This window comes from Salvia hispanica, chromosome 5 (genome assembly GCF_029641045.1).
Source record: "Salvia hispanica isolate PSC_SH4W2 chromosome 5, Shi_PSC_v1, whole genome shotgun sequence".
Taxonomy (NCBI): Eukaryota; Viridiplantae; Streptophyta; class Magnoliopsida; order Lamiales; family Lamiaceae; genus Salvia; species Salvia hispanica.
Genome location: NC_142696.1, coordinates 21,655,499 through 21,680,200, shown reverse-complemented (window position 1 = coordinate 21,680,200; position 24,702 = coordinate 21,655,499). Strand labels below are relative to the sequence as shown.

Below are 24,702 nucleotides of genomic sequence, written 5' to 3'. Positions count from 1 at the left end.
TTTAAAGTTATAAATTCAATTTGAATAATTATGTAATAACTAATTCCTTCCAATAACTATTGCATGCAAAAACGCTTTTGGTATTATCATTCAATTTTGGAGATTCTATGACCAAAATCGTTTTATTCAGCTAACGGTTCAGATGAATAATGACTTATCTTTGATTGCTATAACGTATTTCTCCATTAATTGCGGATTATCATTGGAATTTAATCCAATAAAACCCCATAATATAAGTAGGGTCAACCAGAGCCATTATTGCTCATTTAATTTATAATAAATGAAATTAGGCTCACTAAAAGTCGATAGTAAAAGAATTCCAAAAGAGAGAATTTCAAGCGCTATCAGAAATTCTATAAATACCAAATCTATTAATCAAAAGTTTCATGACCGTGGTGGTAAAAAGATTGTTGTCGGCATGATGTTCATGTAATGGCGCTGCTACCTCATGCGTGTGTTGTGTAGCATTTCATACAGCTTGGCTATCAACAATAGAGTACACTATACATCCACCTAAACTTCGGGCGGCTGACGACTATAGTTCTACTTAAAAAGTCGTACAAGGGCGACAGAGAGCGACAACTAGAGGAGGCAGAGTAAAAGTCGATGGAAAATTGAAAGGTTCCAGCGGATGAGTGTAAAAAGTCGATGGAAAAGTGAAAAGTTCCAGTGATGAAGAAAATAGAGCGACACAGAATGAGAGGGAGGCGCTCAACTCTTCGTCTCTTTTCAAGACAAGGGTTTTCGAAAATAAGAGATCAACTTTGACGCAAATAAATAGGCTCCACCATCTTTCACTTTAAATACCATTGTATCTCAATTCTCAACTGATTGCCAGAGATTATGATCAGATTTGCATGGAAAATCTGTATCATCAAATATGGAAGAGGAGCCGAAATGTGGGGTCAGATTTAGTATATTTATTAATTATTTTATATTTTTGGGCATGTGAATATTGTATATGTATGAATTAGATTTTGTATGATAGATAATTTTTTTCATTTTACAATATTATTTTGAAATAAGTATGAAAAGAATAAAATAGATTCGCATGAGTATGATCTACAACAACAAGTGATTGTAGTTGAATACGTAGAGTTCGAAGAATGTTCTTATTGTCGTGTGTGTAACTTTTAGTTGTCAAACTTATATAATGATAATGAATTTTTATATAGTGTAGTAAATTGTTACTATTATAGACATTTACGAATTCAAAGAACTGGATATAATGATATTGTTTTTATTTTATAAAAATGTGAACTCTATTTCAAATTTGTGTAAGGAGAAAATCAATTGGGTCGTGCATCGCACGGAGGTGCCACTAGTATATAATAATAACCAACAAATATTAGAAACAATTTCATGTACATATGCATATGCCACTCTGTTCAGTTTATTATTCTGTGACTGGTCAAGCCTGGTATCTGCCCGGGATTTCCAATATGCCAGTATGATTTGACCCGAAGGTCCCACTATGATTTAACCCGTAGGTCCCACTGTGAATTGACCCGTAGGTCCCAATATGATTTGACCCGAAGGTCCCAATATGATTGACCTGAAGGTCCCATTATGTCCACTGTGATTTCAGATCCAAGACAAGACTATCACAGATCCTCTTTAATCAAATGATTCAGTTAATTCCAATACCATATGCAAAACATATCTATTGCATCAATTACGTATCCATATATTCCATCAATTAACTCCAATACTATAGATAAACATATTTGTTACACAAATCACATATCCACATCATATTGCACCATCAATATTAAATAACACATAACCAGTCTCACATCATATAATTTAAATCTACTCTAATTTAACACATATCAATCAATCACATAAAATATGTAAAATTAAAAGTGTGATTTATACACACCTGATTACGACAAGATAATTTTTCTAGTCGAGCACTTGTTCATGCTTCCCGTCCACAACCCTCGATTCTAAAAGTGTGAGTATGTGCGTAAATTAATTCCATAAAAATCAACTCACCTTTTGTTTTGGAGCATTACCCGTTAATTTTCTTTTCCTTTCTCCAAAACTTCCTATTTTAGTTTCTTCCTTTTTTTTTCATATACCTCGTCTCTCCCCAATATATACATCTATAACAATTTATATATATGTACACGATAGAAACTAAAGTCGGCTAAACCGACTAGTCACTATTAAAGCACCTAAGCATCAATTACATGTATCACTTCTCCTAATTGCACGTGTACTCCTTTTCACATGCATAAAAAACCATTTTGTATTGTTTTAAAGCATTAACTATAAATAAATATACTAATAATATAAAACTTTGGTCACTAAAATATTCTATAAACTTGTGTAAAAAGCTTTACAAATATACAAATATATTGTACATATAGTGTAGACGTATATATTACATAATATTACTCATAAATTATTATATATTACAATAAATTCTTCAGTTACATATATATAATTTTATTGCCACACATATATATACTTCATATTGGATTGAAGTATATAATTATATTTTTATGCAAAAATTATGTATTTATTAGGTTAGGCATGTTACAGGGCCGATCGCTTGAGAGACGGGAGCACTAGCAATGAGAGTCGATCGCTAAAGTGCTCTGGATAAACTATTAGAGCACGACTCCCACCGCCTCTCATTGTGTCGAGGGAGCCGATGGCCACTCCCTTCCGCCTCCAACCGAGGGCCGCTGCATCGCCACAACCGACGGGTTTATCAGCCCTCTTCGGCTCGCCGATCGGCCTCCAATTCGAGGCCGTCGGGACGATGAGGGGGCAGATCTCTATTCTTTTTGTGTGTGTTTTTTAGTTCATGTCATCTACACACTATATATACCTCATTTCTCATTTCACATTCATCCCTCTCCAATTTCAATTTATTATTCATCTTTATTTTTTTTAATGTAGGATTTTAATTTTTTTTATTAATGAAATTTATTTTTTGCCGTATATTACGTTATCTTTTATTAAACCAACAATTAAAAGTGAAATATATAAAAATAATGATGATGTGGAAATAGATGGACTCTGAGATAGGCTCTGGGATGAGCTCTCATTGCAGGGAGATGGCTCTGAGATGAGTCTGCTGATGTGGCAAAAGAAAATGAAGATAGGCCCTGAGATGGGCTCCGGAGAAGAGTCACCACGGCTAATGCCCTTACTACCTCAGTATATTAAAAATAGAAACATTTGAAACGACACGGGTTTAATGCACAATTAGTAAAGTAAGAAAGAAAAAGAAAAAATAATAATGAAATTAATGTTAGTAGATTGTGGATCCACTTTATTGTAATGGTATAAATAATAAATAAATTGATGTATTGAGCTTTAAAAATTTCTTAAAACAGTAAGTTTGAAAGTTTTAATTTTTAAAAGACGGACTAAAATAAAAATGTTTTTAAAATTAGGAGGTGGTAGAATCTAGCGCGATAAAACTTCAAGTTTTGAGGAGTATCTAAAGGCTACACATCAATGGTCATATATAACATTATGCATCCTTCAAATTTAACTTTAATACTCCCTCCGTCCCCGATTAAGAGTCACACTTTGATCGGACACGAGTTTTAAGAATATAAAGAAAAGTTGGTTGAAAAAGTTAGTGGAATATGAGATCCACTTTTTTATATTAGTTTTATAATAAAATGTGAATGAAGTAAGTTAGTGGAATGTGAGACTTACTTACTATTTATGGTAAAAATGAAGTGTGACTATTAATTGAGGACGGACCGAAATGGAAAAGTGCGACTCTTAATCAGGGACGGAAGGAGTATATAGTTAAGGTGACCATTCGATTTTGGTTTGGCTTTGTTTTGGTTTTATTTTATTAAATTAAATGAAATTAAATTAAAAAATTGAAATTTGCCAAAAAATTATATTGAACCGAACTAAAATCAAAATAAAAATTAAATTAAATTTTAAATTTTAATTTGATTCGGATGGAATATGTAGTTTCAGTATTGTTGTTTTGTTAAAAATAAATACTCCGTAAAATATTATTATTGGCCATACATAAATAAACAAGCAAATGCAACTTGGAATCAATATACAATCGAAAAATATAAAGTAAATTTGGTAATCTTTTCAATACTGCGTTGTATTCCCTCTGTATGATTGAATATTATCTGTGAGTGAGTATTAGGAATAATAAAATCGTTCACCTTGAGTAATAGTAGTAGTACTCTTTTGAAGGTAGAAATGTATTAAAACGCGATTCTTTATTTCTGATTCTTTGGAACAAAAATCCAACACAAATCCGGGCTCTCGTTCACCAGTCTCATACAAATCCAAACAACACAACCCAAAAAGAAAAACAAGAAAACAGAAAGATATAAATCCAAAATAGAAGTTAGAACGCAAAAAGAAGAAAATGAGAATCAACAGGCAGGAAGATCAGCCGGCGGCGGGGGCAGTTTCTGTCCTGGTAATTCTCCGTCCAACACAATCCACGCCATCTTCAAACCCCAGCTCAAATGCACCTCAAAATGACAGTGCATGAACCAAACACCTGCATATTAAAATTAAACTCATCATCACACTTTCAAAATATACAACTATTTTCAATTTTATCATTATACATATAGCCAATTCACCTGGATTATCAGCCCTGAAGCGGATGGCAGCCCAGCCTCCCGACGGCACGCCCACGGTGTTCCTCTCCACGGGGTCCACAAGGTTGAACTTCGCGGGGTCCTTTTGCGGGTCGAAATTGCCGAATCCCTGCCCGACGACAAAGAAGTTGAATCCATGGAGATGGAGCGGATGGCTCTCCGCCCCGAGAATGCTCGTGTCCTGCAGCACCACCTCCACCGTCGTGTTGAACGGCAGCACCACCGTCTTCGTCCCGTTGCTCACTCTCGTGTTGTTCGGCGGCATGCCCGTGTAGTTGAACGCCACCAAGGGCGAGGCCGGGAAGTCCGTCGTGTAGACGCCGTTGTTTCTGCCGGAGAAGTAAGTCTGCAGGAGCGCCACCGTGTTGGGGTTCGTGAAGGAGACGTTGTTCATGGAGGCCGCGAACATGGACCCGTTCGGCCCCTGACATGTCTGGTTCTTGGGGCAGGGGTTGCTCCCCAGCCCCACCGTGAAGAAGAACTTTCTGTCCACGCTTTGTGGCACGTTGGCCGGGAACTGCGGGCTCGCGAGGCTGCGGAACTTGCTGCTGAAGTTGGCCACCACGGAGGTGGCGTTGAAAGGGGGGAGGGGTGGGATTTGAAGGGGGGTTTTGTGATTGTGAGGGAGTTTGTATTGGAGGATTCCGGCGACAGTGGTGTTGTCGAAGGTGCCTTGGCCGGTGAAGTAAGGGCTGGCGGCCATGTAGAAGGTGGTTGCGGAAGGGTTAGTCTTGGTCTTGAGCAGGACGTTGGTGGTCTGCCCTGGCGCGATCACGATTATGTCGGTCTCGAATGGCTTCACGTAGACTGCGTCTGCTTCGACCACAGTGAACGTGTGGTTGGAGATTTTGAAGATGAGTTCGTCGTTGAGCGCAGCGTTGATCATTCGGAGAAGGTACGTCTTCCCTGGCCTCACCCTCAGTTTGAATGTTTCTGCGACAAAACAAAATTTATAAAAATAGATTGAGTTTGTTTTGGAGAATTTCCGGGAAATACCGTTGGCGGAGCAGTTGTACAAGGGACCGGGGAGTCCGTTGATGGTGTATGCATCGGAGACGTTGGGGCCGCCGCCTGTCTTTAGAGCTTGGCTTATGACTGCCTCTGTATCAGCATTGAACCACTCTCCTGTCATTTTAGCACACCAACATAGATCAGATCATGTAGTAACATCCAATAATTAATGTTCAAAAGTTATAATTAGTACCAAAAATGATTGGAACTTCTTTATGGGGTTTGGGGAAAGGATAGGAAGTGTTCTTGAATGGTAAGATTATGAGAGGGCCATGGAGAGTGGCTCTGAGCCATGAGATGTGAGCATGCCACCACAAGGTTCCTCTCTGCCCTGTGATGCTGAAATTGTAAGCGTAGCTCTGTCCGGTCTGGATTGGGCATTGGGTCACGTATGCCGGCCCATCTGCCCACCCGCTCAACAGCTGCCTGATTCCGTGCCTGGTGTAAGAAAACTCGGTCACTTAAGAACTGATCCGCCATTTTCTGATTTTGGATTTCAATGAAATAGTGTAGTGTGTACCAGTGGAAGCTGACATTGTTGGATACGTGGTTGGTCACGTTGATCACAACGCGGTCGCCCTCCCTTGCAACAACCGGAGCCCCAGGAAACTTCCCGTTCACGGTCAGAATGGTCTTAGTCTTGCACAATCTGGTCACATTATGGAGCTGCACCTGCAATACATCATTTTAACGCGTTACAAGCTATAAACAAGTTGTCCGGCCAGTAGTGGTATTAGTAGTAGAAGTTACATTGAACGTGTAGTGCCGGGTAATGCCTTGGACCGAGAAGCCAAGATGCATAAAGATGAAGAGAGAAAAGAGGAATGGGGGGATTGGAGAGGCCATGAGTTGTAATGTGAGAGAGAAAGGTAGCCCATGGAAATGCAGGGATAACTTGTTCATCTTATATAGGATGGATTCTTATGTTTAAGAAATAATTACAGTATGAAAATGAAGAAAATTATACCTAAAGAAAATGTGAGTGTGGAAGGATACTATACCAAACTGTGGCCCAAGTGTCACAATTAACTTTATCCCCTTTTTAACTCGGCCAACCATTGCAAATTAAGTGATCATCATTTTGATTGGACATTCTCCCTAATACATATACAAACATACATTTAACTCTTTTTTTCCTTTTTTCTAAATCCAGTTTCTAGCACTATTTTTCTTTCTTGCTGGATATATATATTCCAAGTGGTGGAAAAGTGCATGATCAATTGATTGGCTGAAACATTTTTGTAGCAACATGATGATTTTGTAACTGATAATCTATGTTATTAAACCAATTAATTGGCTGAAACATCTAGGAACACAGAAATGGACATCTGATCCACCTTTCTTTCAAAGAAGATAAAGCTAGAAGAGGCCATTTAGATATTGTTCAACTACAAATAAGACTCCCAAGATTCACCGTAAAGTAAAATCTGCGAATTTCTCTCAGTAGAAAATACAAGATCATTAGTTTATTAAGGTTTGAAGTTGATTCATGGATGAACACAATCATTACAAAGTATATTAAGTATAGTAATGTACAAGACTATGAGCTTCTTCTTCCTTTTCCTTTCTTTTGTGTAGTTACACCAACTACTGATCTTGTACCCGCAGATACCTCTACTACACACAAAAACTCATTTTTGGAGTAATTATATTGAAATTTTAGACATTATAATGTTGGCAATAAAAATGTACACATAGATTTGATAAGAAAATGACTAGTCCCATATCATTACAACTGATATAAGTGCAACACCTAGTAGCACAGCCAAGAACTTAAACAAGGGAGTATCGAAGTAGCACTTGTTCTGAGGTTTGAACCCTTTGGCTATCAAGTGGTTTATGGCTACGTACACGAAAACTCCACATGCGACGCCCATTGAGATGGCATAAGTCCAGTCAGCACCCCGGCCTTGGCTCGTGGCATCAAGGGCGATGCCTATCCCGACTCCCACGGGGCTTGAGATGGCGAAGGCAAATGAGTATGCCACAGTTGCTACAAATGGCCTCTTCGGGATCATCCTTAGAAGTGCAATCCCCATTGCAACCGCAGCAAAGATCTTGTGGAGTGAAATCGTCCATAGATTTCTCCATGCATCGGCCTTCCTATCTGAGAAGAGTTTGAGTTGTTAATGGCAAAGATCGTTTAGTACATCATAAATCCGAACTTCCAATAATGAACTAAAAACGAAGTAAATGTGACCTTAGATGTTCTCTTATTATTTTTGTTCTGCGTTCTGCATTTAAGGGGTGTTTTGCCTTTAACGCGATAGGTTTACTATTGTGCAAGAATATGAGAAGATTAATTACCAGCAACTCCAACAGCAATGCCCTCAAAAATGGAGTGGAAGCACAATGCAAGTATAAGAAGAATAGTGTCACCAACAGAAGTAGTCTTCACAAAAACAGGGTGGTGCTCCACCTCCTCCTCCTTGCTTGCGCCTTCGACGTCGACTCGGATCTCCTTCTGGCTCCCGCTGACGACGTGCGAGATCGCACAGTCAGCCAACATAGTGATAAGATAGCCAGCGGAGGCCAGCATGAATGAAAAAGGATACTCTTTATCAGTAAGCTCTCCAAAAGTGGAGGTGGAATCGCTCAAGAAATGCATGAGAGCAGTCCCCAAGAACACGCCGCCGGCGAACTGAGTCCCGAGAAGCAGAAAGCTTTCGTTCCATCGGTAGAAATACGGCGACACGCCTCCGACGAAAGTGGTCACGAACATGATTATCAGACACCAAATCTTCACCAGAACCAGCCCTTTTTCGTGCAGATCGCCCGAGGCTGCGTCGCTGTCGTGGTCATCGTCGGCGCCACCGTGGCCTCTGATCTCGGAGAATTGGAGGAGGAGAAAGAGGAGAGTGAGCACGAACGTTGAGTTGAAAGAAGCCATTGAAAGTAACGGTTTATTTGGAATTAGCTATGTTTGTTGCAATGATTAAATTAATTTATAGTGCTTGTGTTTTTCTCTGTTTTTGCAGTACAAATATGTTGTAGTACCACGCAAAAACATGGATGCAGTACTATAATTAGTTGTTCACTACAATCCAAGAAATAAAATGGATGCAAGATTATGATTAGCTGTTCATTTTCAAATGAAATATACATTGCGCTGATTAAGTCATCATTCTAAGCAGTTTGACCACAAATTTCTTGTTAATATCGTTGCCGAAATACAAATGTAAAAGCAGTAGTATGTTGGAAGGAAAGACGGCGACAATAGTTAGAAGCCTATGAATTCATTGATATGCGGCGCCGGCCATATAAACAATACATCACCACATATGCATAGTGACAAGAGAATGCCTCAAACAATACACACGGTTTTGGTGAAATGAGACTTGGTGAAGTAGAATTCTGTTTTGGTATTTTTGTTGTTAACCATATTTGCTTGAAATAAATAGATTTGACTCTCTAGACCCCATTTAATAATTACACACGGCTTTGAAACAATACAATCACCTACTAATAAAACGACGTAGTTCTAGCAGTACATGTAATAAACACTATTAAAATTTTGAAGAGTTTTGATGGAAAAAAAATTAAAATGTGATGGTTTGAAAGATTTAAAATTTGTCCAAGAAAAAATTACTGCAAGTACACCAATAAGTAAATCAAAATTCAAAAGAAAGGAAAACAGAAGTGCAAAATTCAGATTAACGGTGCATTAATATTCTAGACACCGTTCACGCTAACCTTAAATTTGTTTCCAAGTTTGACTCTCCATTCTACACGTCAATGGACGAGTGGATTCAATTCACGGATTAAATTGAAGATAAATGTTGACAAGGCGTATCTAAATCTAATTGAAAATTCAGAATACAAATATACACCAATAATTTTGTGGACAGACAGTTTCAATACTTTAAAAACTAATAGTAGTAATTTTTAGGCAATGCTAAAAAAAGAGTTGTTTAATTTGGTGATATCATGTTAGATACAGAAAAGGTAGAAAAAAGAAATACAAGTAATGATGGTTGTTAAGATTTTAAAGAATTTTGTGTGTTACAAGACTTTACAATATTGGGTGACTGAGGAATACAAAATTGAAGTTTAATATAGTACCTAAAAGAGAAATGAAAAATGAGAAGAAATTAGATTGACCATTTTGCCCTCCCATGCGCTATTGCTCATTGATGGGTATCGATGCCGTGCTCCTATCCCTCCTCAGCACATACCTCCTGAAAACCGATTCGCCCGAACCCGGCTCCGAATCGCGTAGGCTCACAGTCCTTCTTAACGGAGCTCCGTTTGCTGAACCCGAACCCGTGCGCCCCCTCCGAAAAATCGACCCTAAATTACCGAGAAAACGCCGGAAAACACCGCCTCTCCGGCGCCGCACCCACGGCCCCCACTCAATTCCCCTCGGCGCGCCGGCGGTGAGACTCAGACTCCCTTCCACTTCCGAATAGACCGCCGGCATCTCCCCCTCGCCTCCCCCGACGAATCTACCCACGGCGAATCCGCCGCCGGGCAACCGCCAGATCGAGAGCCCCACCGCGCCGGACTGACCGGAGACGCCGTCCGGCTCATCGACGGGCAGCTCGTGGCGGCAGACCGGGCAGGAGTTGTGGAGGTCGAGCCAGGGGAAGATGCAGTCGGCGTGGTAGATGTGCTTGCAGGGCATCTCGCGCGCGCCGGAGCCGAGCGCGAACGGATCCGTGCAGACGGCGCAGTGCGCGTCGGCCTCCACGTGGCAGGCCTGGATCTGCACCTCCGGCAGCGACGCCACCGCGTGCTTGCTCGCCGGCGGATTCTCGGGGCGGGCCCACAGGCTGAAGCCGATCTGCGAGAGGCGGTCCAGCATCACCTCGAATCCGGATCCGAGCAGCGACTCCGACATGGACGACGGCAGCGGCCGGATCCCCGTGCCCGAGCCGTCGTCGTAGTAGAGATCGTAGCTGCGGCGCCCCTCGGCCGCCGGGGAACCCGACTCCGAGGCGTTCCGGAGGACTATGAGCGGGTTGAAGGAGGCGGCGTTGCGGCGGCGGGGGCGGAATCGGCGGGAGAAATCGGTGGGGTCCACGGACTGGATGAATCCGCCGCGGCAGTGGGGACAGACGACGGCTTCTTCGGAGGCGAGGGCGACGATTCTGGTGCACTGGTAGCACCAGAAGGAGGGAGAGGGCGGAGGCGAATCCATGGGGGGTTTGACCGGTGAGAAACGGGGAATAAAGATGATTGAATTTTAGGGGAGAGGGTGTGTATTTTAGTTTTATACGGAAATGATTGAGGAGTGTGAGCTGTGATGGTGAAGACAGACACAAGCTGATGAAAGAGAGGACATTACACAAATATTACAAAAATTAGAATGAATTGGTTTAAGTTATATCCAATTAAAACGCGTGATGACGCGCGGCTGCTATTTAACGCCACTTATCTATTCCTTCTACTTTTCGGTAACAATATTTATTATATTCAATTCAAATCAAATCTACCATTTCTACGAGTATTTCTTTCTAAATATGTATTTATTGAGTGCTACTACTAATATATTAGGAGAATGTCCGATTGAAGATTATATTTCAGAATTAAACATGTTTGATTTATAAGATTAAATTTAATAATATCATCTTGAATAATTATGTAAAAATCTTAGTAGCATAATTTAATCATAAATGATTATCTCGTGATAATTAGATATGTTAACTGAATGGTACCTAGTAGTAATATTCACTTGGCACACTTGCTCTTTTAAATTGAAATGAACATTTGCTTACACTTTTAATCAAATAATAAAAATGCACTTGAGAAAATTTAGCTACTTGAAAATTCTTTTATAACGAACTGAGTTAAATGAGTATTGAATTTCTATCTATTGGTATTTTTTTAATATTGTTTAAAGCTGTTTTAATTACCGGTAAAATTTATTTTTATTGATTGAGATTAGATACTGCTCCGTGTAATTAAATCTGTGGGTATTTGTGTAGTATCTTTTCAGATTTTACGTTAACAGAGTCTTTGAATCAATTGGATTTTCTTTCAAAGTGTCTAAATTACCCTAAATGACTACATAAATCAAAATTATGAAATATTCTATCAAAATTATGAAATACTAGTATTTCAAGTTTTGACCACATACTACTATATAACATAGAATTTCGTGAATGTTAAAATTTGGCAAGAAGATGCAAATCAACAAGTGTGAGAATGATAAAGCATGGGTGTTAGTATTTGAGGAAAGTAGACTGGTAGGGATTGTGAAAACAAATGACATAATAATGAGTAAATTAATAATGGTGGGTGTAGTCAAGGGGTAAGCCGAGCCGTGGAGAGAAAGGCGGCTGCGAAGAAAGTTCATCGGAACACCGAGTTTGATCATTTTAATTGGAAAGTGGGCGTTACGCGTGCGTCTCCACGCTCATTACTTCAGTCATCTAAATTTCCAAACAATTTCTCCAATATTGAAATTTCATTCATCACTGTTTCCTGATTTTTTTTTTAATTTTAAATAAAAATTACTGTTAATAGCGTAGACGAAGAATGATGTTACATATTTTATGTGGGCTCCTTATGCGAGCACCATTCCCGTGTGACACATATTTAACGTTGTTCGTTTCGATTTATCTATTTAGTTTGATTCTAATACATTAAAAAATGTTATTACAATTTTTAATTTTATAAAATTTATAAAAATCAAAGCTCAATTTGCTCGTTTTCTCTATAATTTCAAATAAATGAATAAAATAATAAATCAAGTTTTGATTTTTATGAATTTTGTAAATTTAAAAATTGCAATAACAATTTTTAATGTATTAGAATCAAACTAAATAGATAGATCGAAACGAACAACGTTAAATGTGTGTCAAACGAAAGTGATGTCACATAAGGAGCCTACGTGAGGAATGTAGCATATCATTCCTCCATGATAGATTACTTAATTTTGTATTGCTAGATTGATTTATTGTTTAAATAATTCACAGTTTCATATTTTATCAATTCATTCTATCAATTAAAGTTAACAATTGAGGTTTTTCTTAGTTTAATGCTATTATGGGAAAAGACAATTAGGGAATCTATTAAAATCAAATCGATTTGTGTGATAGTGTTTGATCTTCCGTTTTTCCGAATTTTAAAAATTCCGCCTGAATGTGGAGGTGGTCTTTTCTAGGCAAATTGGCTTGATTTTTTAAGCATTTTAATAATATTAAACTAGTGGATTAAAAATATAAATAAAACCACTTTTAAAATATAAATTGCAAAAGCATGAATTCGCTAGAAGACATGTGAGAATATGTTGAGAATTTGAATCTGAAAGTATCTTATTGTCACTAAACTAACATTTTAAATATGTCTTCGAGATTATAGAGTCTCCTCACATTTCCCTTGCCCATCTTGTATTTGTTATGTTTGGTAGAAATAACTTGTAACTTAGTGGTAGCAAAGGCTATTTGCATAGTTTTAACCAAGGTTCAAAACTAAAAAAAGTTTATAGGCTTTAAAAATTTGATAGATTTTATAATTATTTTGTACATTTAAATGAATTTTGTAGTATATAAATTAATTGCTTTCAATTTACACGAAATAACAAAAAAGAATAAAAAAATAATAGTAATGAACTATAGTATATAATTTTTAAGGGAAGTTTCAAGAATCTTGCCTCTTATTATTAGAGATAAACTTAAAGGAAAATTTTTGTTATCAGGGCCATGGATGGTGTAATGGAAAAAAAACATTATTGTAAATGTTCTAAGTCAACGCTAATATTAAATGACATTGTCCTAAAATGAAGTAGGAGGTCATATTCATTCAATTGAATAATAAGAGCATGTTTGATAAGTTAGTAATACCAAGATAGAAAATTATATATGGACATTTCTAATTGTTTGATATCATAGTTAAGCTTAACTCAAAGTCCAATATAAGACCAGGGCTCTATCTAATCTTACCAAAATTATAACATTAACCTTGTTTATGTATCCCACCAATTTGTCAAGTTAAGCCATGTTATTTAATATACAATACAAATTTAGATAATTTCTTTTCAATCAAACAACAACGGAAAAAATCATATCTTTGCATATCTTGACATGAAGCTCGTATTTCTTATCTTGTTTTACATATCTTCTCATATCCCATCTTTTGTATCAAACGAGTCCTAACTATATGACTAATTTATACAGATATGAAAGGGGAATTTTGAGAAAATAACAATAATGTCATTATATATTTTTTTATAAAAATAGAAAACTAAAAAGGATTTTATTTATTTTTGTACTAATTAGGGGAAGTAGAAGTAAAATGTCATTTTTCTTTTTTGCTACTATTGTATTGCAGTGTATATTGTTCTATTTAAGCTAATGATATCTATTTGAAGTTAAAAAATTTTACTATCAAAGTTTAATATAGTAAAAAGATTATGCAAACTTCAAATATAGAGGTGTACATGTTTGAGCATAGGAGACTAATTAATTGAATTCAATAATTTTATTTTATAGGTTCTGTGGTTAGCTTCTACAAGACTTAAACTTTATTGTTTCTCATATGTATCTGCATCTATTAATTGAAATTATTTGTATTATAGTAGCATCTTAGCATTGTGTTGATCAGTTCTTGACTCGAGACCAAGTTCATATTACTTCTGTAATAATTCATATACTACTTAATTATAATTATTTAATGACTAAAAGACTAGTTATAATTATTTTTAAATGTGTTTGTGTAAAACATCAAACAAACTACTACTATTTCTAAACTAAAATTAGAAAATAGCTCTGTTATTATTGAAAAAATATTGTTGATGAAGAGGATGAGCTTCAAGAGAATGGTTCAACTTCAAAGTTCTTGCAAAGTGGAACCATGTAATACCAGACACGAGATAGATCTTCCAAAGAACAAGGTCCAATTATGAAATCCTTGAAAAAAGAGGGTGAATCGAAATAAATTTCTGATTCTCGAAGAATGAGGGGCAAGGGGATTGATCGAGAATAATGACCTTTGAGTGGACCAAACTTGTTAGAATCGAAAGAATTTGACTATAAAGAAAACAAAACTTTAGTTGCGTGAAAAGAACTGGTTTTTCCTCCACCGGTGAAAGTAGGGCACGAAATTTCTAAGTGAAATTAGGTAAAAAATCTTCTTTCTAGTCTCCTTTTATATAGAGTTATAATTGGTCATATTAGAGTAGAGATTCATGAAGGTTGGACTTGGTTCAAACCTGTTTGTTTATTACTAATTAAATTAAGCTTAATACATGTCCAACATAATATTATTATCGGTCACTACAGAAAAATAATATTGACTGCTCGTTTAATTTATTATTTTATCGTATAAATATTAATTAATTGATTAATTTAAATTTGCTACTTGACTTTAATTATTTAAGAGTAATATCTTTTTCGAAGAGTTGTCTAGTTTGAAATATGTACTTATTATTTTTAGGAATAATTCTAACAGTCCAAGTTTCTGAATACCAAAGCCTTTTTCAAAAACTGCTTGAGGATATTATCAAGTTGGAATCACCCAACACATAAACAATACTAGCACATCTAAACATTGATCACCACTACCCAATATATCATGATTCTTAAAACGCGAAAATTTCGCATCATTTGATAAATCAGAGTAGTGCATAATCAATATCATATGTTCAATGTTATGTTAACAATGATAAAAAATAAAAATCACTGAGACCTCGTCTTTCAGTAACTAGCACAAAAGACTTATCTCAACTGTTGGATCATTCAGTGTTATACAACAAAAATGTCGTTTATTCCTTAAAAGCAACAGAAACATACGGTTGGAATAAATTTCCAATCATCTGAATCCCTTTCTTTTCGAAGTCCAAAGACGGGAATCAATGAAATATCTCCTGGATTGAAAGAGTATGATTCCTATCATAAATTACTCCATTGGAATCCAATGGGATTCCAAATTCATTTTATACACTGCAACCTTTTGCGATAGATAGTCAAATTCTATCTAGGTGCGAAATTATATATGTTTCTCTTATGCAAAACATTGCATATAACCAACTCTATTACCTCATTGGTGAACGACGCTCACAACCAGTCTACTAAATAGAATTATTAGACTTGTTTTGCTTTGTATACATTTATTTGTTTAGATAAATATCTTATAAATGCATAAGAAAATATAATATGATGAAATTACTCATTCTCGCCTTGGGTTATAAGTGGACTATTGTATAATTTATTGTATACAAACAATTATAATCGTGCAAACCTCTCAAAACATGCTTTTCAATATACCAAACCCTCTAATATCATCCACAATCGCTATTTTTTTAACAACATTGACAAAATATTGACGGATGACTTTTCCATTTTTTGGACCAAAAGAATCCCCCATACATATTTATGTCATTTTTAACAAGAGAGAAAATTGTCACTTTGATTCATTCATTTTCCTTCAAGTATGTCCCGTGATAAGCAATTATTTCCACATACCTTGACAACTTCTCTTGGGGGATTATCACAAAAATGAATGAATTTGTCCAATAAATCTTAAAAAGTGCAAAAGTTTCCTAGCGATATTTTTAAAGAATAGGGACCACATTAGTGTTATGTCCAAGTACTAAAATCCGATTCTCTCTCTAATAAAATAAAGTTTTACCATAAAAACCTTACTTAATTTTTTTGGAATTAACATAATTACAATATTTCATTTCGTTATGGTTATATGGACATACCAATTAAACAAAATTCGGTTCGTTATGGTTATATGGACATACCAATTAAACAAAATTCGGTGGATAGGGATGACAGATTACATCATAATATACGTTGCTCGTATAATCTTAAATAACGTGTTTGTTTAATTACTTTTTTTTTGTCATTTGGGTTTTTTTTAGTATATTGTCTTTAGCCTAAGCCTTTTATATAATTTCAATAAAATGTACTCCGTAATTAAGATTTTCTTCATGAGTGGATAAAGATTGATTAATTACATCCCGCGTTTGCTGCTCGTATGATCTTAAATAACTTGTGTGTTTCGTTATTTTTTGTTGCTATTGTTTGTATTTTGTGTTTCTTCTATATCACTAGTTTGTCGTCTTATTGGCCTAAACGTTTTACACGACATCAAATAAATATAACTAAGATTTATCTTTCACTAGTGGATGAGGATCGACGTATTAAATTCCGTGTGTTGCTCGTATAATATTAAATAACATGCTTCTTTATTACATTTATTATTATTGTCTATATTCGCGTTTCTTCTACATTACCTGTTCATCGTCTTCTTAGCTTGAACCTTTTACAGAACATAAAAAAATACAATCTCTTATTAGTGAACGGGGTCGGCGATTACATCCTGATGTTTGTTGCTTGCATAATCCCGAACTACATGCTTGCTTTACTAATTTTTTGTTATTGTTTATATTTTGTGTTTCTTCGGTCTTACTCGTAGACCATATTTTTAACTTAAGCTTTTTAAACGACATCGACATCGGAAAATGTAACTAAAATTTATCTTTCACGGTGGATATTTCAACGTCGATTGCTCGCATAATCTTAAATTACATGCTTGTTTTATCACTGTTTTCATTGTTGTTTATATTTTGTATTTCTTCTATATTACAAAATCACCATATTAGTCATTTATACAACATCAAACCAATGTAACTAAGATTTACACATTTTTAGAGGTGAAGAGGCAATTTGCCACATATAGAAATTGAGAAGGTTAGGAAAAAAGAATTTATTAGGCCAGTGTTGTCCGTGCTTCCTCTCTTTAGTCACAAAACCCTAAATGGGGTTCAATTCGCCGCCAGATTGATCTTCTTCCTTATTAAATAAACCTGTGATCCTCTGTCTCACTCTCAGTGTTCTTGCACAAACTCTACACCAATACCATTTCACTCTCTCAGAGACCACCACCTTTGTTTTCCCCTTGTCTTTAATCACAGTTATTGTAATTTGCCCATTTATTTGAGATTCAATGAAGAACAGAGGATAAAACTCGTTTGATTTACGGTTACTCAACCTTACGCTGAAAGTGAGTCTTCTTTGTTAGGCTGATTTTTATTTATCTTCAAGAAATGAGTTTCTGTGTAACTGATAGTCAAAGTTCTCACTTTTATGAGCTTGCAGAGCTATTTTATTCAATTTTTGCAAACTGTTTTTTTTTTCTTCGATTTTGTTCTCGATGAACTCCATTTGTTTATGTTTTTATTTGGTGATGTAAATTTTGAGCTTTTATTTGTTTGTGTAATGAACAGTTGTTATCTGGGACTTTTGAGTTTTGTGGAGAATCATGTTGTCTGAATTGGGTAGAAGGCCGATGATTGGAAATAATGAAAATTCATTTGGAGATGAGTATGAAAAGGAGATAGGTTTTGTGCTTCGTGAACAGCGGAGGCAAGAGGCTGATGATCTTGAGAAGGAGCTGAATTTGTATAGGAGTGGATCGGCTCCACCTACTGTGGATGGTTCACTGAGTGCAGTTGGTGGGTTGTTCAACCACAGTGGTGGTGCGGGTGGTCCGGCTTTTGCTGATTTCACGGAAAACAGTGGCAATGAGTTCATGTCTGAGGAGGAGCTTAGGTCTGATCCTGCTTATTTGTCTTATTATTACTCGAATGTCAATTTGAACCCAAGGCTGCCACCACCTCTGATCTCGAGGGAGGATTGGCGGTTTTCTCAGAGGTTTCAAGGGGGGAGTTCTGCAATTGGTGATAGGAGGAAGGTCAATAGGGATGATAGTGGCAATGGTGGGAGATCCATGTTTCCATCGTCGCATAATTTGAACTCCAACAAGCAGGAGGCTGAGGGAATGGACAGAATGCAGGGTCATGTGGAGTGGGGCAGTGATGGACTTATTGGATTGCCTGGATTAGGATTAGGTAGCAAACAAAAGAGTCTTGTAGAGATATTTAAGGTTAGTATACAACTATACACCTCTTTCTGGTCATGCAGTCTCTTTTTTTAACTTGGACATTTTTTTTTCTTGATACGTGGCTTCAGTATTTTCCAGCTATCTCATGTTATGGTTGTAGATTTTTAAATTTTGTAATGATTCAATTATATGTACTTGCTTGGCCTTCATTCTAATTCATTTTCATTCCCTCACTTTTTTTAAATTTTGTAATGATGCAATTGTATGTATTGCAGGACTCTTATCAGATTTCATATGGCTCATTGCTGGACATATCTTATCCGTGTAAATGAAACTAATATTTGAAAAACTATTCATTTCCTGTCCTACTTGTGATTTGTGAATTTGTATAATTTCCTTTTTTCTCAATCCGTTAAGTCAGTGATGCTAGCGCAACTTGGTATGCTTAACCTAGATTTTATCATTATGATAGGAACGTAAGTCTACAGGCCACGTGATGTTTTTTGGTACATTTCCAATATGCTTGCAGTTTGAGTTATTCTGTCCATCTTTTTTCTCCTTTTTGTCTCAATTGAATGTTAAGTAAACTTTTCTTTAGCTCTCTTATAACTATGTTCGTTCTGTTATTGCCACCGGTTTTCTAGGCTTCTCTTGTTATTTTATCTTGAGGATTAAATTAGGGAATTTTTTTCTTTTTTCCACTGAAGTCGCATGCATCTCAAACTATCATGATGTTTTACATTGGGTTTCATACTTTTTCCCATCTATAAATGTTCTATTCTGATTGCTTCTCTAAATGCTTCTTTGCAGTTTCTCATATAGAGTTTGTTTGGGTACTAATTTACATTGGTATTCTAAACTTTTGAATACAGTACTTTTTTTGGGTAAAAACGTAAAGCAGTGTGGATTAGCAGCTCTAATGTCTACCTCATTTGTTCTTTCTGTCTATGCAGGATGACTTTAACCGTGCTACTCCGGATTCTACACACCCTTCAAGACCGGCCAGCAGAAATGCCTTTGATGAGAATGCCAATGCTTTGAGCTCAGCAGAAGCCGAGCTGGCTCATCTGTATGGAGATTTCACATCCTCAGACCCATTACTCTCTGCTTCAAATACGCACAGTTCAGCAGGTGCTCAGCATGGTGGAGGACCTACTTCATATTCTTATGCTGCTGCTTTGGGTGCATCCTTGTCAAGAAGCTCAACACCGGATCCTCAACGAATTGCAAGAGCTCCCAGCCCTTGCCCAACTCCTATTGGTGTAGGCAGAGCAGGAAATTCTGAAAAAAGAAGCATTAATAATGCCAGCTCCTTTGGTGGGGTATCTTCTCACTCGAAGGATACTACCGATCTGGTTGCTGCCTTATCAGGAGTAAACCTCTCGAATGGCATTATGGATGAGGAGCATCATTCGTCCCCTCATAATGAGCCTAATGCAGATGGTCACAATAACTATCTTTTTAATGCGCAGGGAGGCCAAAATACTGTTAGACAACATATGTATAAGAAAAAACACGAACTTGGGCACTCAAATATGTCTTCTGCTCCTCAACCAGCAAATATAAGCACCTCTGACTCTGTTTTAAGCAATGGTTATGTATCACATCTCAGTAATAATGCTTATATTCAAGCTGAGCTTCAGAAGAATGGTGTTCCTTCGAATCACTCATTCAGGAAAGGATCTTCTAATGCTGCAGTGAATGGTGGAGGTGGCTTACTTCATCAGTTTTTGGATAGTCCCAATTCATCATTTTCAAATTATGGAAGTGGCTACCCTATGAGTCCAATATCTGGTCAACTTGGGAGCCCCAATTTGCCTCCACTGTTCGAGAATGCTGCTGCATCTGCTCTGGCTGCATCTGGAATGGACTCCAGAATGTTGGGAGGATCTAATAATATTCCCGAGTTGAATCTGGGAAGAATAGGCGGCCAGATGACTGGGAGTATGCAGCAGGCACCTTTTGTCGACCCTTTGTATCTCCAGTACTTGAGGACTGCTGAATTCTCTGCAGCACAAGTTGCAGCTCTTAATGATCAACCTGTCAATAGGAACTACTTGGGTGAGTCATATTTTGACCTGCTTCAGAAGGCCTATCTTGGAAATTTGTTACCTGGTCAGAATTCAGATTATGGTGTTCCCCTGGGTGGAAAAACTGGTGTGTCTAGTCCTCATGGTTACTACGGGAATTCTGCTTTTGGGCTTGGAATGTCATATCCTGGAAGTCCCTTGGCTAGCCCAGCTATTTCCAATTCAGTTGGAGGACCTGGTAGCCCTATTAGGCATGGTGACTTCAATATGAGATACCCTGGTGGGCTGAGAAATGCAGCTGGGAGTACCATTGGACCCTGGCACTTGGACCCTAGCTTCTGCTCTTCTTTGCTGGAAGAGTTCAAGAGCAATAAAGCCAGATGCTTTGAGCTTTCAGAGATCACTGGTCATGTTGTTGAGTTCAGGTATATATATACATATATGTATAAACATAATTGTGATGAAAATTTAATTGAGGAAAGTGATATCTGACTCCTTTTCAACTTAACATCCAGCGCTGATCAATATGGAAGCCGATTCATTCAACAAAAGCTTGAAACTGCTACAACAGAAGAGAAGTGCATGGTTTTCGATGAAATTTTTCCTCGAGCTCTGACATTAATTACTGATGTGTTTGGTAATTATGTAGTACAAAAGGTACCAAACATACTTGTCCGGTCCTTTGGTTGACCTGTTTTTTCTTAATTTGATCTTCTGAGCTGATAATTTCTTTTGCCAGTTTTTTGAACATGGCCTGCCATCTCAAAGGAGAGAATTAGCTGGTAAGCTTTTTGGACATGTACTGAACCTAAGCCTCCAGATGTATGGTTGCCGAGTGATACAGAAGGTAACATTTATTGTTTTATGAACTAACCATAAGTATGCATCTGAAATCCTATTCGATAAATTTCTCGCCTGTCAGCTGTAGAAATATAAATCCCCATTTGGGACATAAAAGTGCTAATTGCTCTTAAAGATGTTACTTTTAGTTGAACTGGAGGTACTTATTCTTCCAAGATTATGCTATTTTCTGTTGTTGATGAAGTGGGAAATGCTTATACAGGCAATAGAAGTTATTGATGTTGATCAAAAAATCAAAATGGTGGAAGAGCTTGATGGGCATGTAATGCGATGTGTTCGTGATCAAAATGGGAATCATGTTATTCAGAAGTGCATTGAGTGCGTCCCTGAGGAGCACATTCAGTTTGTTGTGTCAACATTTTTTGACCAAGTTGTGACTCTCTCTACTCATCCATATGGCTGTCGTGTAATCCAGGTTAGGGAAAAGTTTACTGTCTTTCTGTCCCTTTGACCATGATTAATGCCGTAGTATTACTTTACATCGTGAGGTGCTTGTGTATTTGCAGAGAGTTCTCGAGCACTGTAAGGATGAAAGCACCCAGATGAAAGTGATGGAAGAGATTATGGGGTCTGTAAGCATGCTGGCACAGGATCAGTATGGGAATTATGTTGTTCAGGTTTGTAATTTTGCTTCATTGAGTCATATGTACCTGTGGCCTTGTGTATGCTGGAGATGCTGTCTAGGTACTATGTGGATGCAAGAAAGTTCGATGCATGCATGCTTGAAAATTGAAGTTTCGATTTAATGTTTTGCCTGTTGAACTCCACCTTTAGTTTTGCACACCTGGATCTCAGCTTCATTCTGCTTTGAAGCCCCTCTCTATTATCATCTACTACTTTTGCAACCTAACTTATGCATTTATCAGTTAATGCATAATCTACCCTTTTCTCTCTGCTTCCTTAAAAGTGCATAGTTAAAGTCACATGGATAAGTAATTTGAATTTTGAAACAAAAACATTACATTCGATGGCGAAAGAACTTTTCACTTGATATTTTTCATGTTGATATTGTAGCATGTACTGGAGCATGGGAAGCCACATGAGCGAACAACTATAATTCAGGAATTAGCTGGAAAGATAGTTCAGATGAGCCAGCAGAAATTTGCATCAAATGTTGTCGAGAAATGCTTGACTTTTGGTGACCCAAGTGAACGCCAGTTGCTGGTGACTGAGATGCTTGGCACTACTGATGAAAATGAACCCCTTCAGGTTTGTCAGTAATATTACCTATTTGCCTTTAGCAATCACAGTAATATTAAGGGTTTCATATTTGTTTGGTGCTACTTCTGTAATGCAAATAAGATTCATATAGCTTTTGTGTTCAAGTTTTATCTTTTCAACTATGTTTCGGCAATGATGGATTCAATGATGATAAATGTGTGGCTTAAACGATACATCTAATTTTGTACTTTTATACTATCACTTTGGCCAAGTCTTCTAATATCTCTCTCCCACAGGCTATGATGAAAGATCAGTTTGCAAACTATGTCGTACAGAAAGTGCTCGAGACTTGTAGCGATCAGGAGCGTGAACTGATCATGTGTAGAATTAAGGTCCATCTGAATGCACTGAAGAAGTACACCTATGGGAAGCATATAGTAGCTCGTGTAGAGAAACTTGTTGCCGCTGGGGGTATGCATATCCTAACCTTTCGACTTCCATTTTGAAATTATTGTCATCATAAACGTTTGTGTCTCAGCTCACTCACTCATTTACCCCAAAAACATTTAAATAGTTGGTCAGTTCTGATTGAACATCAGAAAAGTATTACTCTCTTTGTTTTATGGTCGTCTTTCCATAAATTGGTAATGTGATACATTCCGTGTGTTGTATCTTGATTGGCAGAGAGGAGAATAGCTGCTGCTGCCGCTGCTCACACCCAGAAGGCTGCGTAGACTTGCTGTAGGAAAGAAGTTGTACAGCTAACTCAGCCTAGTTTGGCTGTTCGTGGTTTCTTCTCCCCTTATCATGCGAAACTCTATGCTCATACACGCCTTTCGGGTATGAGCTTAATTGCAAATAAAAAAAGTTACCTGTACTGGAAAATATGTACATTGTGTAGTGCTAAGTTCAAAGTTAGAGTGTAGTTTAGCTGAGAGGCGCAGGTGGATCGCGTTGCATTGCCCGTCCATGAGGTGATGATAAAAATGACTATACAAATGCTGAGGTTGTAATATAGAGGTAAATTTCCAAATGTTAAGTCATGACTTGTACATTTGATGAGCTGGTTTTCTGCTTTATGTATGAACTATGAACACTTTTACTTCAAGAAAAATGCTTACAAGTAGCGCTTTTTGTAATTTTTTTCTCGAATTAATCCCGCTTTCTTTATGTTGCTGTCATCTTTCAAATACGAAGACTATTTCGCGTAGTCATACAAGTTTTCCTATACTTTCTCAGTGAATGATATCCAAGGCTAGAGTTTTTAAAAACGTGTTCATATTTTACCGATTTTTCAATGTGAAATTGAACCATCTTCATTTGTGAGTCATTTGCCTTTTAGCTTCGTCACACTTTCCCAAATGATTTTCTTAGTTCAAATGATTTTAAGTCAGATCTGTGATATAGATTTCGGTTTCATTGCCAAATTTTTATGATTATTAGTAAAAAAAATAGGCCCAGTTTACAAATGAAAAAATGGCCGTTTTTGTTCTTGTATATTTGTTAAAGAGTAAACTACACTAATAGTCCCTGATCTTGTTAAGAAATGCATCGATGGTCCTTGAAAATTTTTTATATCATTTTTGGTATGATAAGACTAAAGTAACCCTAGGCACCATTGGTGTGAATATTTAAAGTTTAGGGGCATTTTAGACCTTTCAACACTCCTTTTAATTTTTTTCATTTTTTCTTTCATTACCATTTTCTTTTATAAACTCAATTATATTTTCATTTAAATAATATTTGATGCTTTATGATTTCAAAAATTTGAATAAGAAACCAAATGTTTTACTTAGGATTTATTTATTTTTAAACTTAAATATTATTTGTGAAGAAAAAATTATATTTAATAGTAACATTTTTTATTATAAATATTAAAGTGAATTATAGAAAATTGTATGTGGTATTTATTTTTACTTAATTTTTTTAATTTGAGAAGCAAAAATATTATAATGAATTATAGTAGGGGTAATTTTTTATTTAAATAATATTACTTCAATATTTAAATGTTACTATACGTAAGTGAAAAATAAATATTTTAGTTACGCTAATTAAAATATAGCAAAAAATATTTTTTAAATATAATAATTAAAATATAAGTGAATTATATCTAACATAAATTAAAGCGAATCCTTGCAAGTAACATTTTTTTTACTAAAAATATTAAAGTGAACTATTATATTTTTTTCATTATAAAGCTTAATATATATGTTATTCAAGTAATTATTTAA

General features: G+C 36.5%; 4 protein-coding genes and 1 long non-coding RNA gene across 7 annotated transcripts; 1 reads left to right on the top strand and 4 right to left on the bottom strand.

Annotated features, from left to right (window-relative positions):
- Window positions 1-1,329: 1,329 nt before the first annotated feature.
- LOC148926440 (uncharacterized) lies at window positions 1,330-2,085 on the bottom strand. Its single transcript, XR_016130247.1, has 2 exons — window positions 1,883-2,085; window positions 1,330-1,576 (listed from the first exon to the last, which is right to left on the bottom strand). It is a non-coding gene; the product is annotated as an uncharacterized LOC148926440 (long non-coding RNA).
- Window positions 2,086-4,201: 2,116 nt separating this feature from the next.
- Window positions 4,202-6,527, bottom strand: LOC125191230 (laccase-17-like). 2 transcript variants are annotated; one of them, XM_048088747.2, is made up of 6 exons: window positions 6,375-6,527; window positions 6,145-6,296; window positions 5,818-6,062; window positions 5,610-5,738; window positions 4,596-5,546; window positions 4,202-4,510 (listed from the first exon to the last, which is right to left on the bottom strand). In XM_048088747.2, the coding sequence occupies exons 1-6, from the start codon at window positions 6,525-6,527 to the stop codon at window positions 4,380-4,382; spliced, it is 1,761 nt and encodes a 586-aa protein (XP_047944704.2). In that variant the 3' UTR covers window positions 4,202-4,379. The 2 variants fall into 2 exon arrangements, with proteins under 2 accessions (XP_047944704.2, XP_047944703.1); XM_048088746.2 differs by having other exon boundaries at window positions 4,596-5,738; window positions 6,375-6,514.
- A 743-nt stretch (window positions 6,528-7,270) lies between these two features.
- Window positions 7,271-9,435, bottom strand: LOC125191232 (zinc transporter 2-like). Its single transcript, XM_048088749.2, has 2 exons — window positions 7,932-9,435; window positions 7,271-7,731 (listed from the first exon to the last, which is right to left on the bottom strand). The coding sequence occupies exons 1-2, from the start codon at window positions 8,512-8,514 to the stop codon at window positions 7,340-7,342; spliced, it is 975 nt and encodes a 324-aa protein (XP_047944706.2). The 5' UTR covers window positions 8,515-9,435; the 3' UTR covers window positions 7,271-7,339.
- Window positions 9,436-9,583: 148 nt separating this feature from the next.
- On the bottom strand, window positions 9,584-10,928 carry LOC125191231 (E3 ubiquitin-protein ligase RDUF1-like). The gene has a single exon (XM_048088748.2). It carries the CDS (start codon window positions 10,762-10,764, stop codon window positions 9,745-9,747), a length of 1,020 nt encoding a protein of 339 aa, XP_047944705.1. The 5' UTR covers window positions 10,765-10,928; the 3' UTR covers window positions 9,584-9,744.
- Window positions 10,929-17,282: 6,354 nt separating this feature from the next.
- Window positions 17,283-23,610, top strand: LOC125187122 (pumilio homolog 1-like). 2 transcript variants are annotated; one of them, XM_048083651.2, is made up of 10 exons: window positions 17,283-17,579; window positions 17,803-18,461; window positions 19,373-20,874; window positions 20,965-21,106; window positions 21,189-21,296; window positions 21,513-21,725; window positions 21,817-21,927; window positions 22,325-22,519; window positions 22,768-22,942; window positions 23,156-23,610. In XM_048083651.2, the coding sequence occupies exons 2-10, from the start codon at window positions 17,838-17,840 to the stop codon at window positions 23,203-23,205; spliced, it is 3,120 nt and encodes a 1,039-aa protein (XP_047939608.1). In that variant the 5' UTR covers window positions 17,283-17,579; window positions 17,803-17,837; the 3' UTR covers window positions 23,206-23,610. The 2 variants fall into 2 exon arrangements, with proteins under 2 accessions (XP_047939608.1, XP_047939609.1); XM_048083652.2 differs by lacking the exon at window positions 17,283-17,579 and adding an exon at window positions 18,695-18,743 and having other exon boundaries at window positions 18,337-18,461.
- Window positions 23,611-24,702: the final 1,092 nt, after the last annotated feature.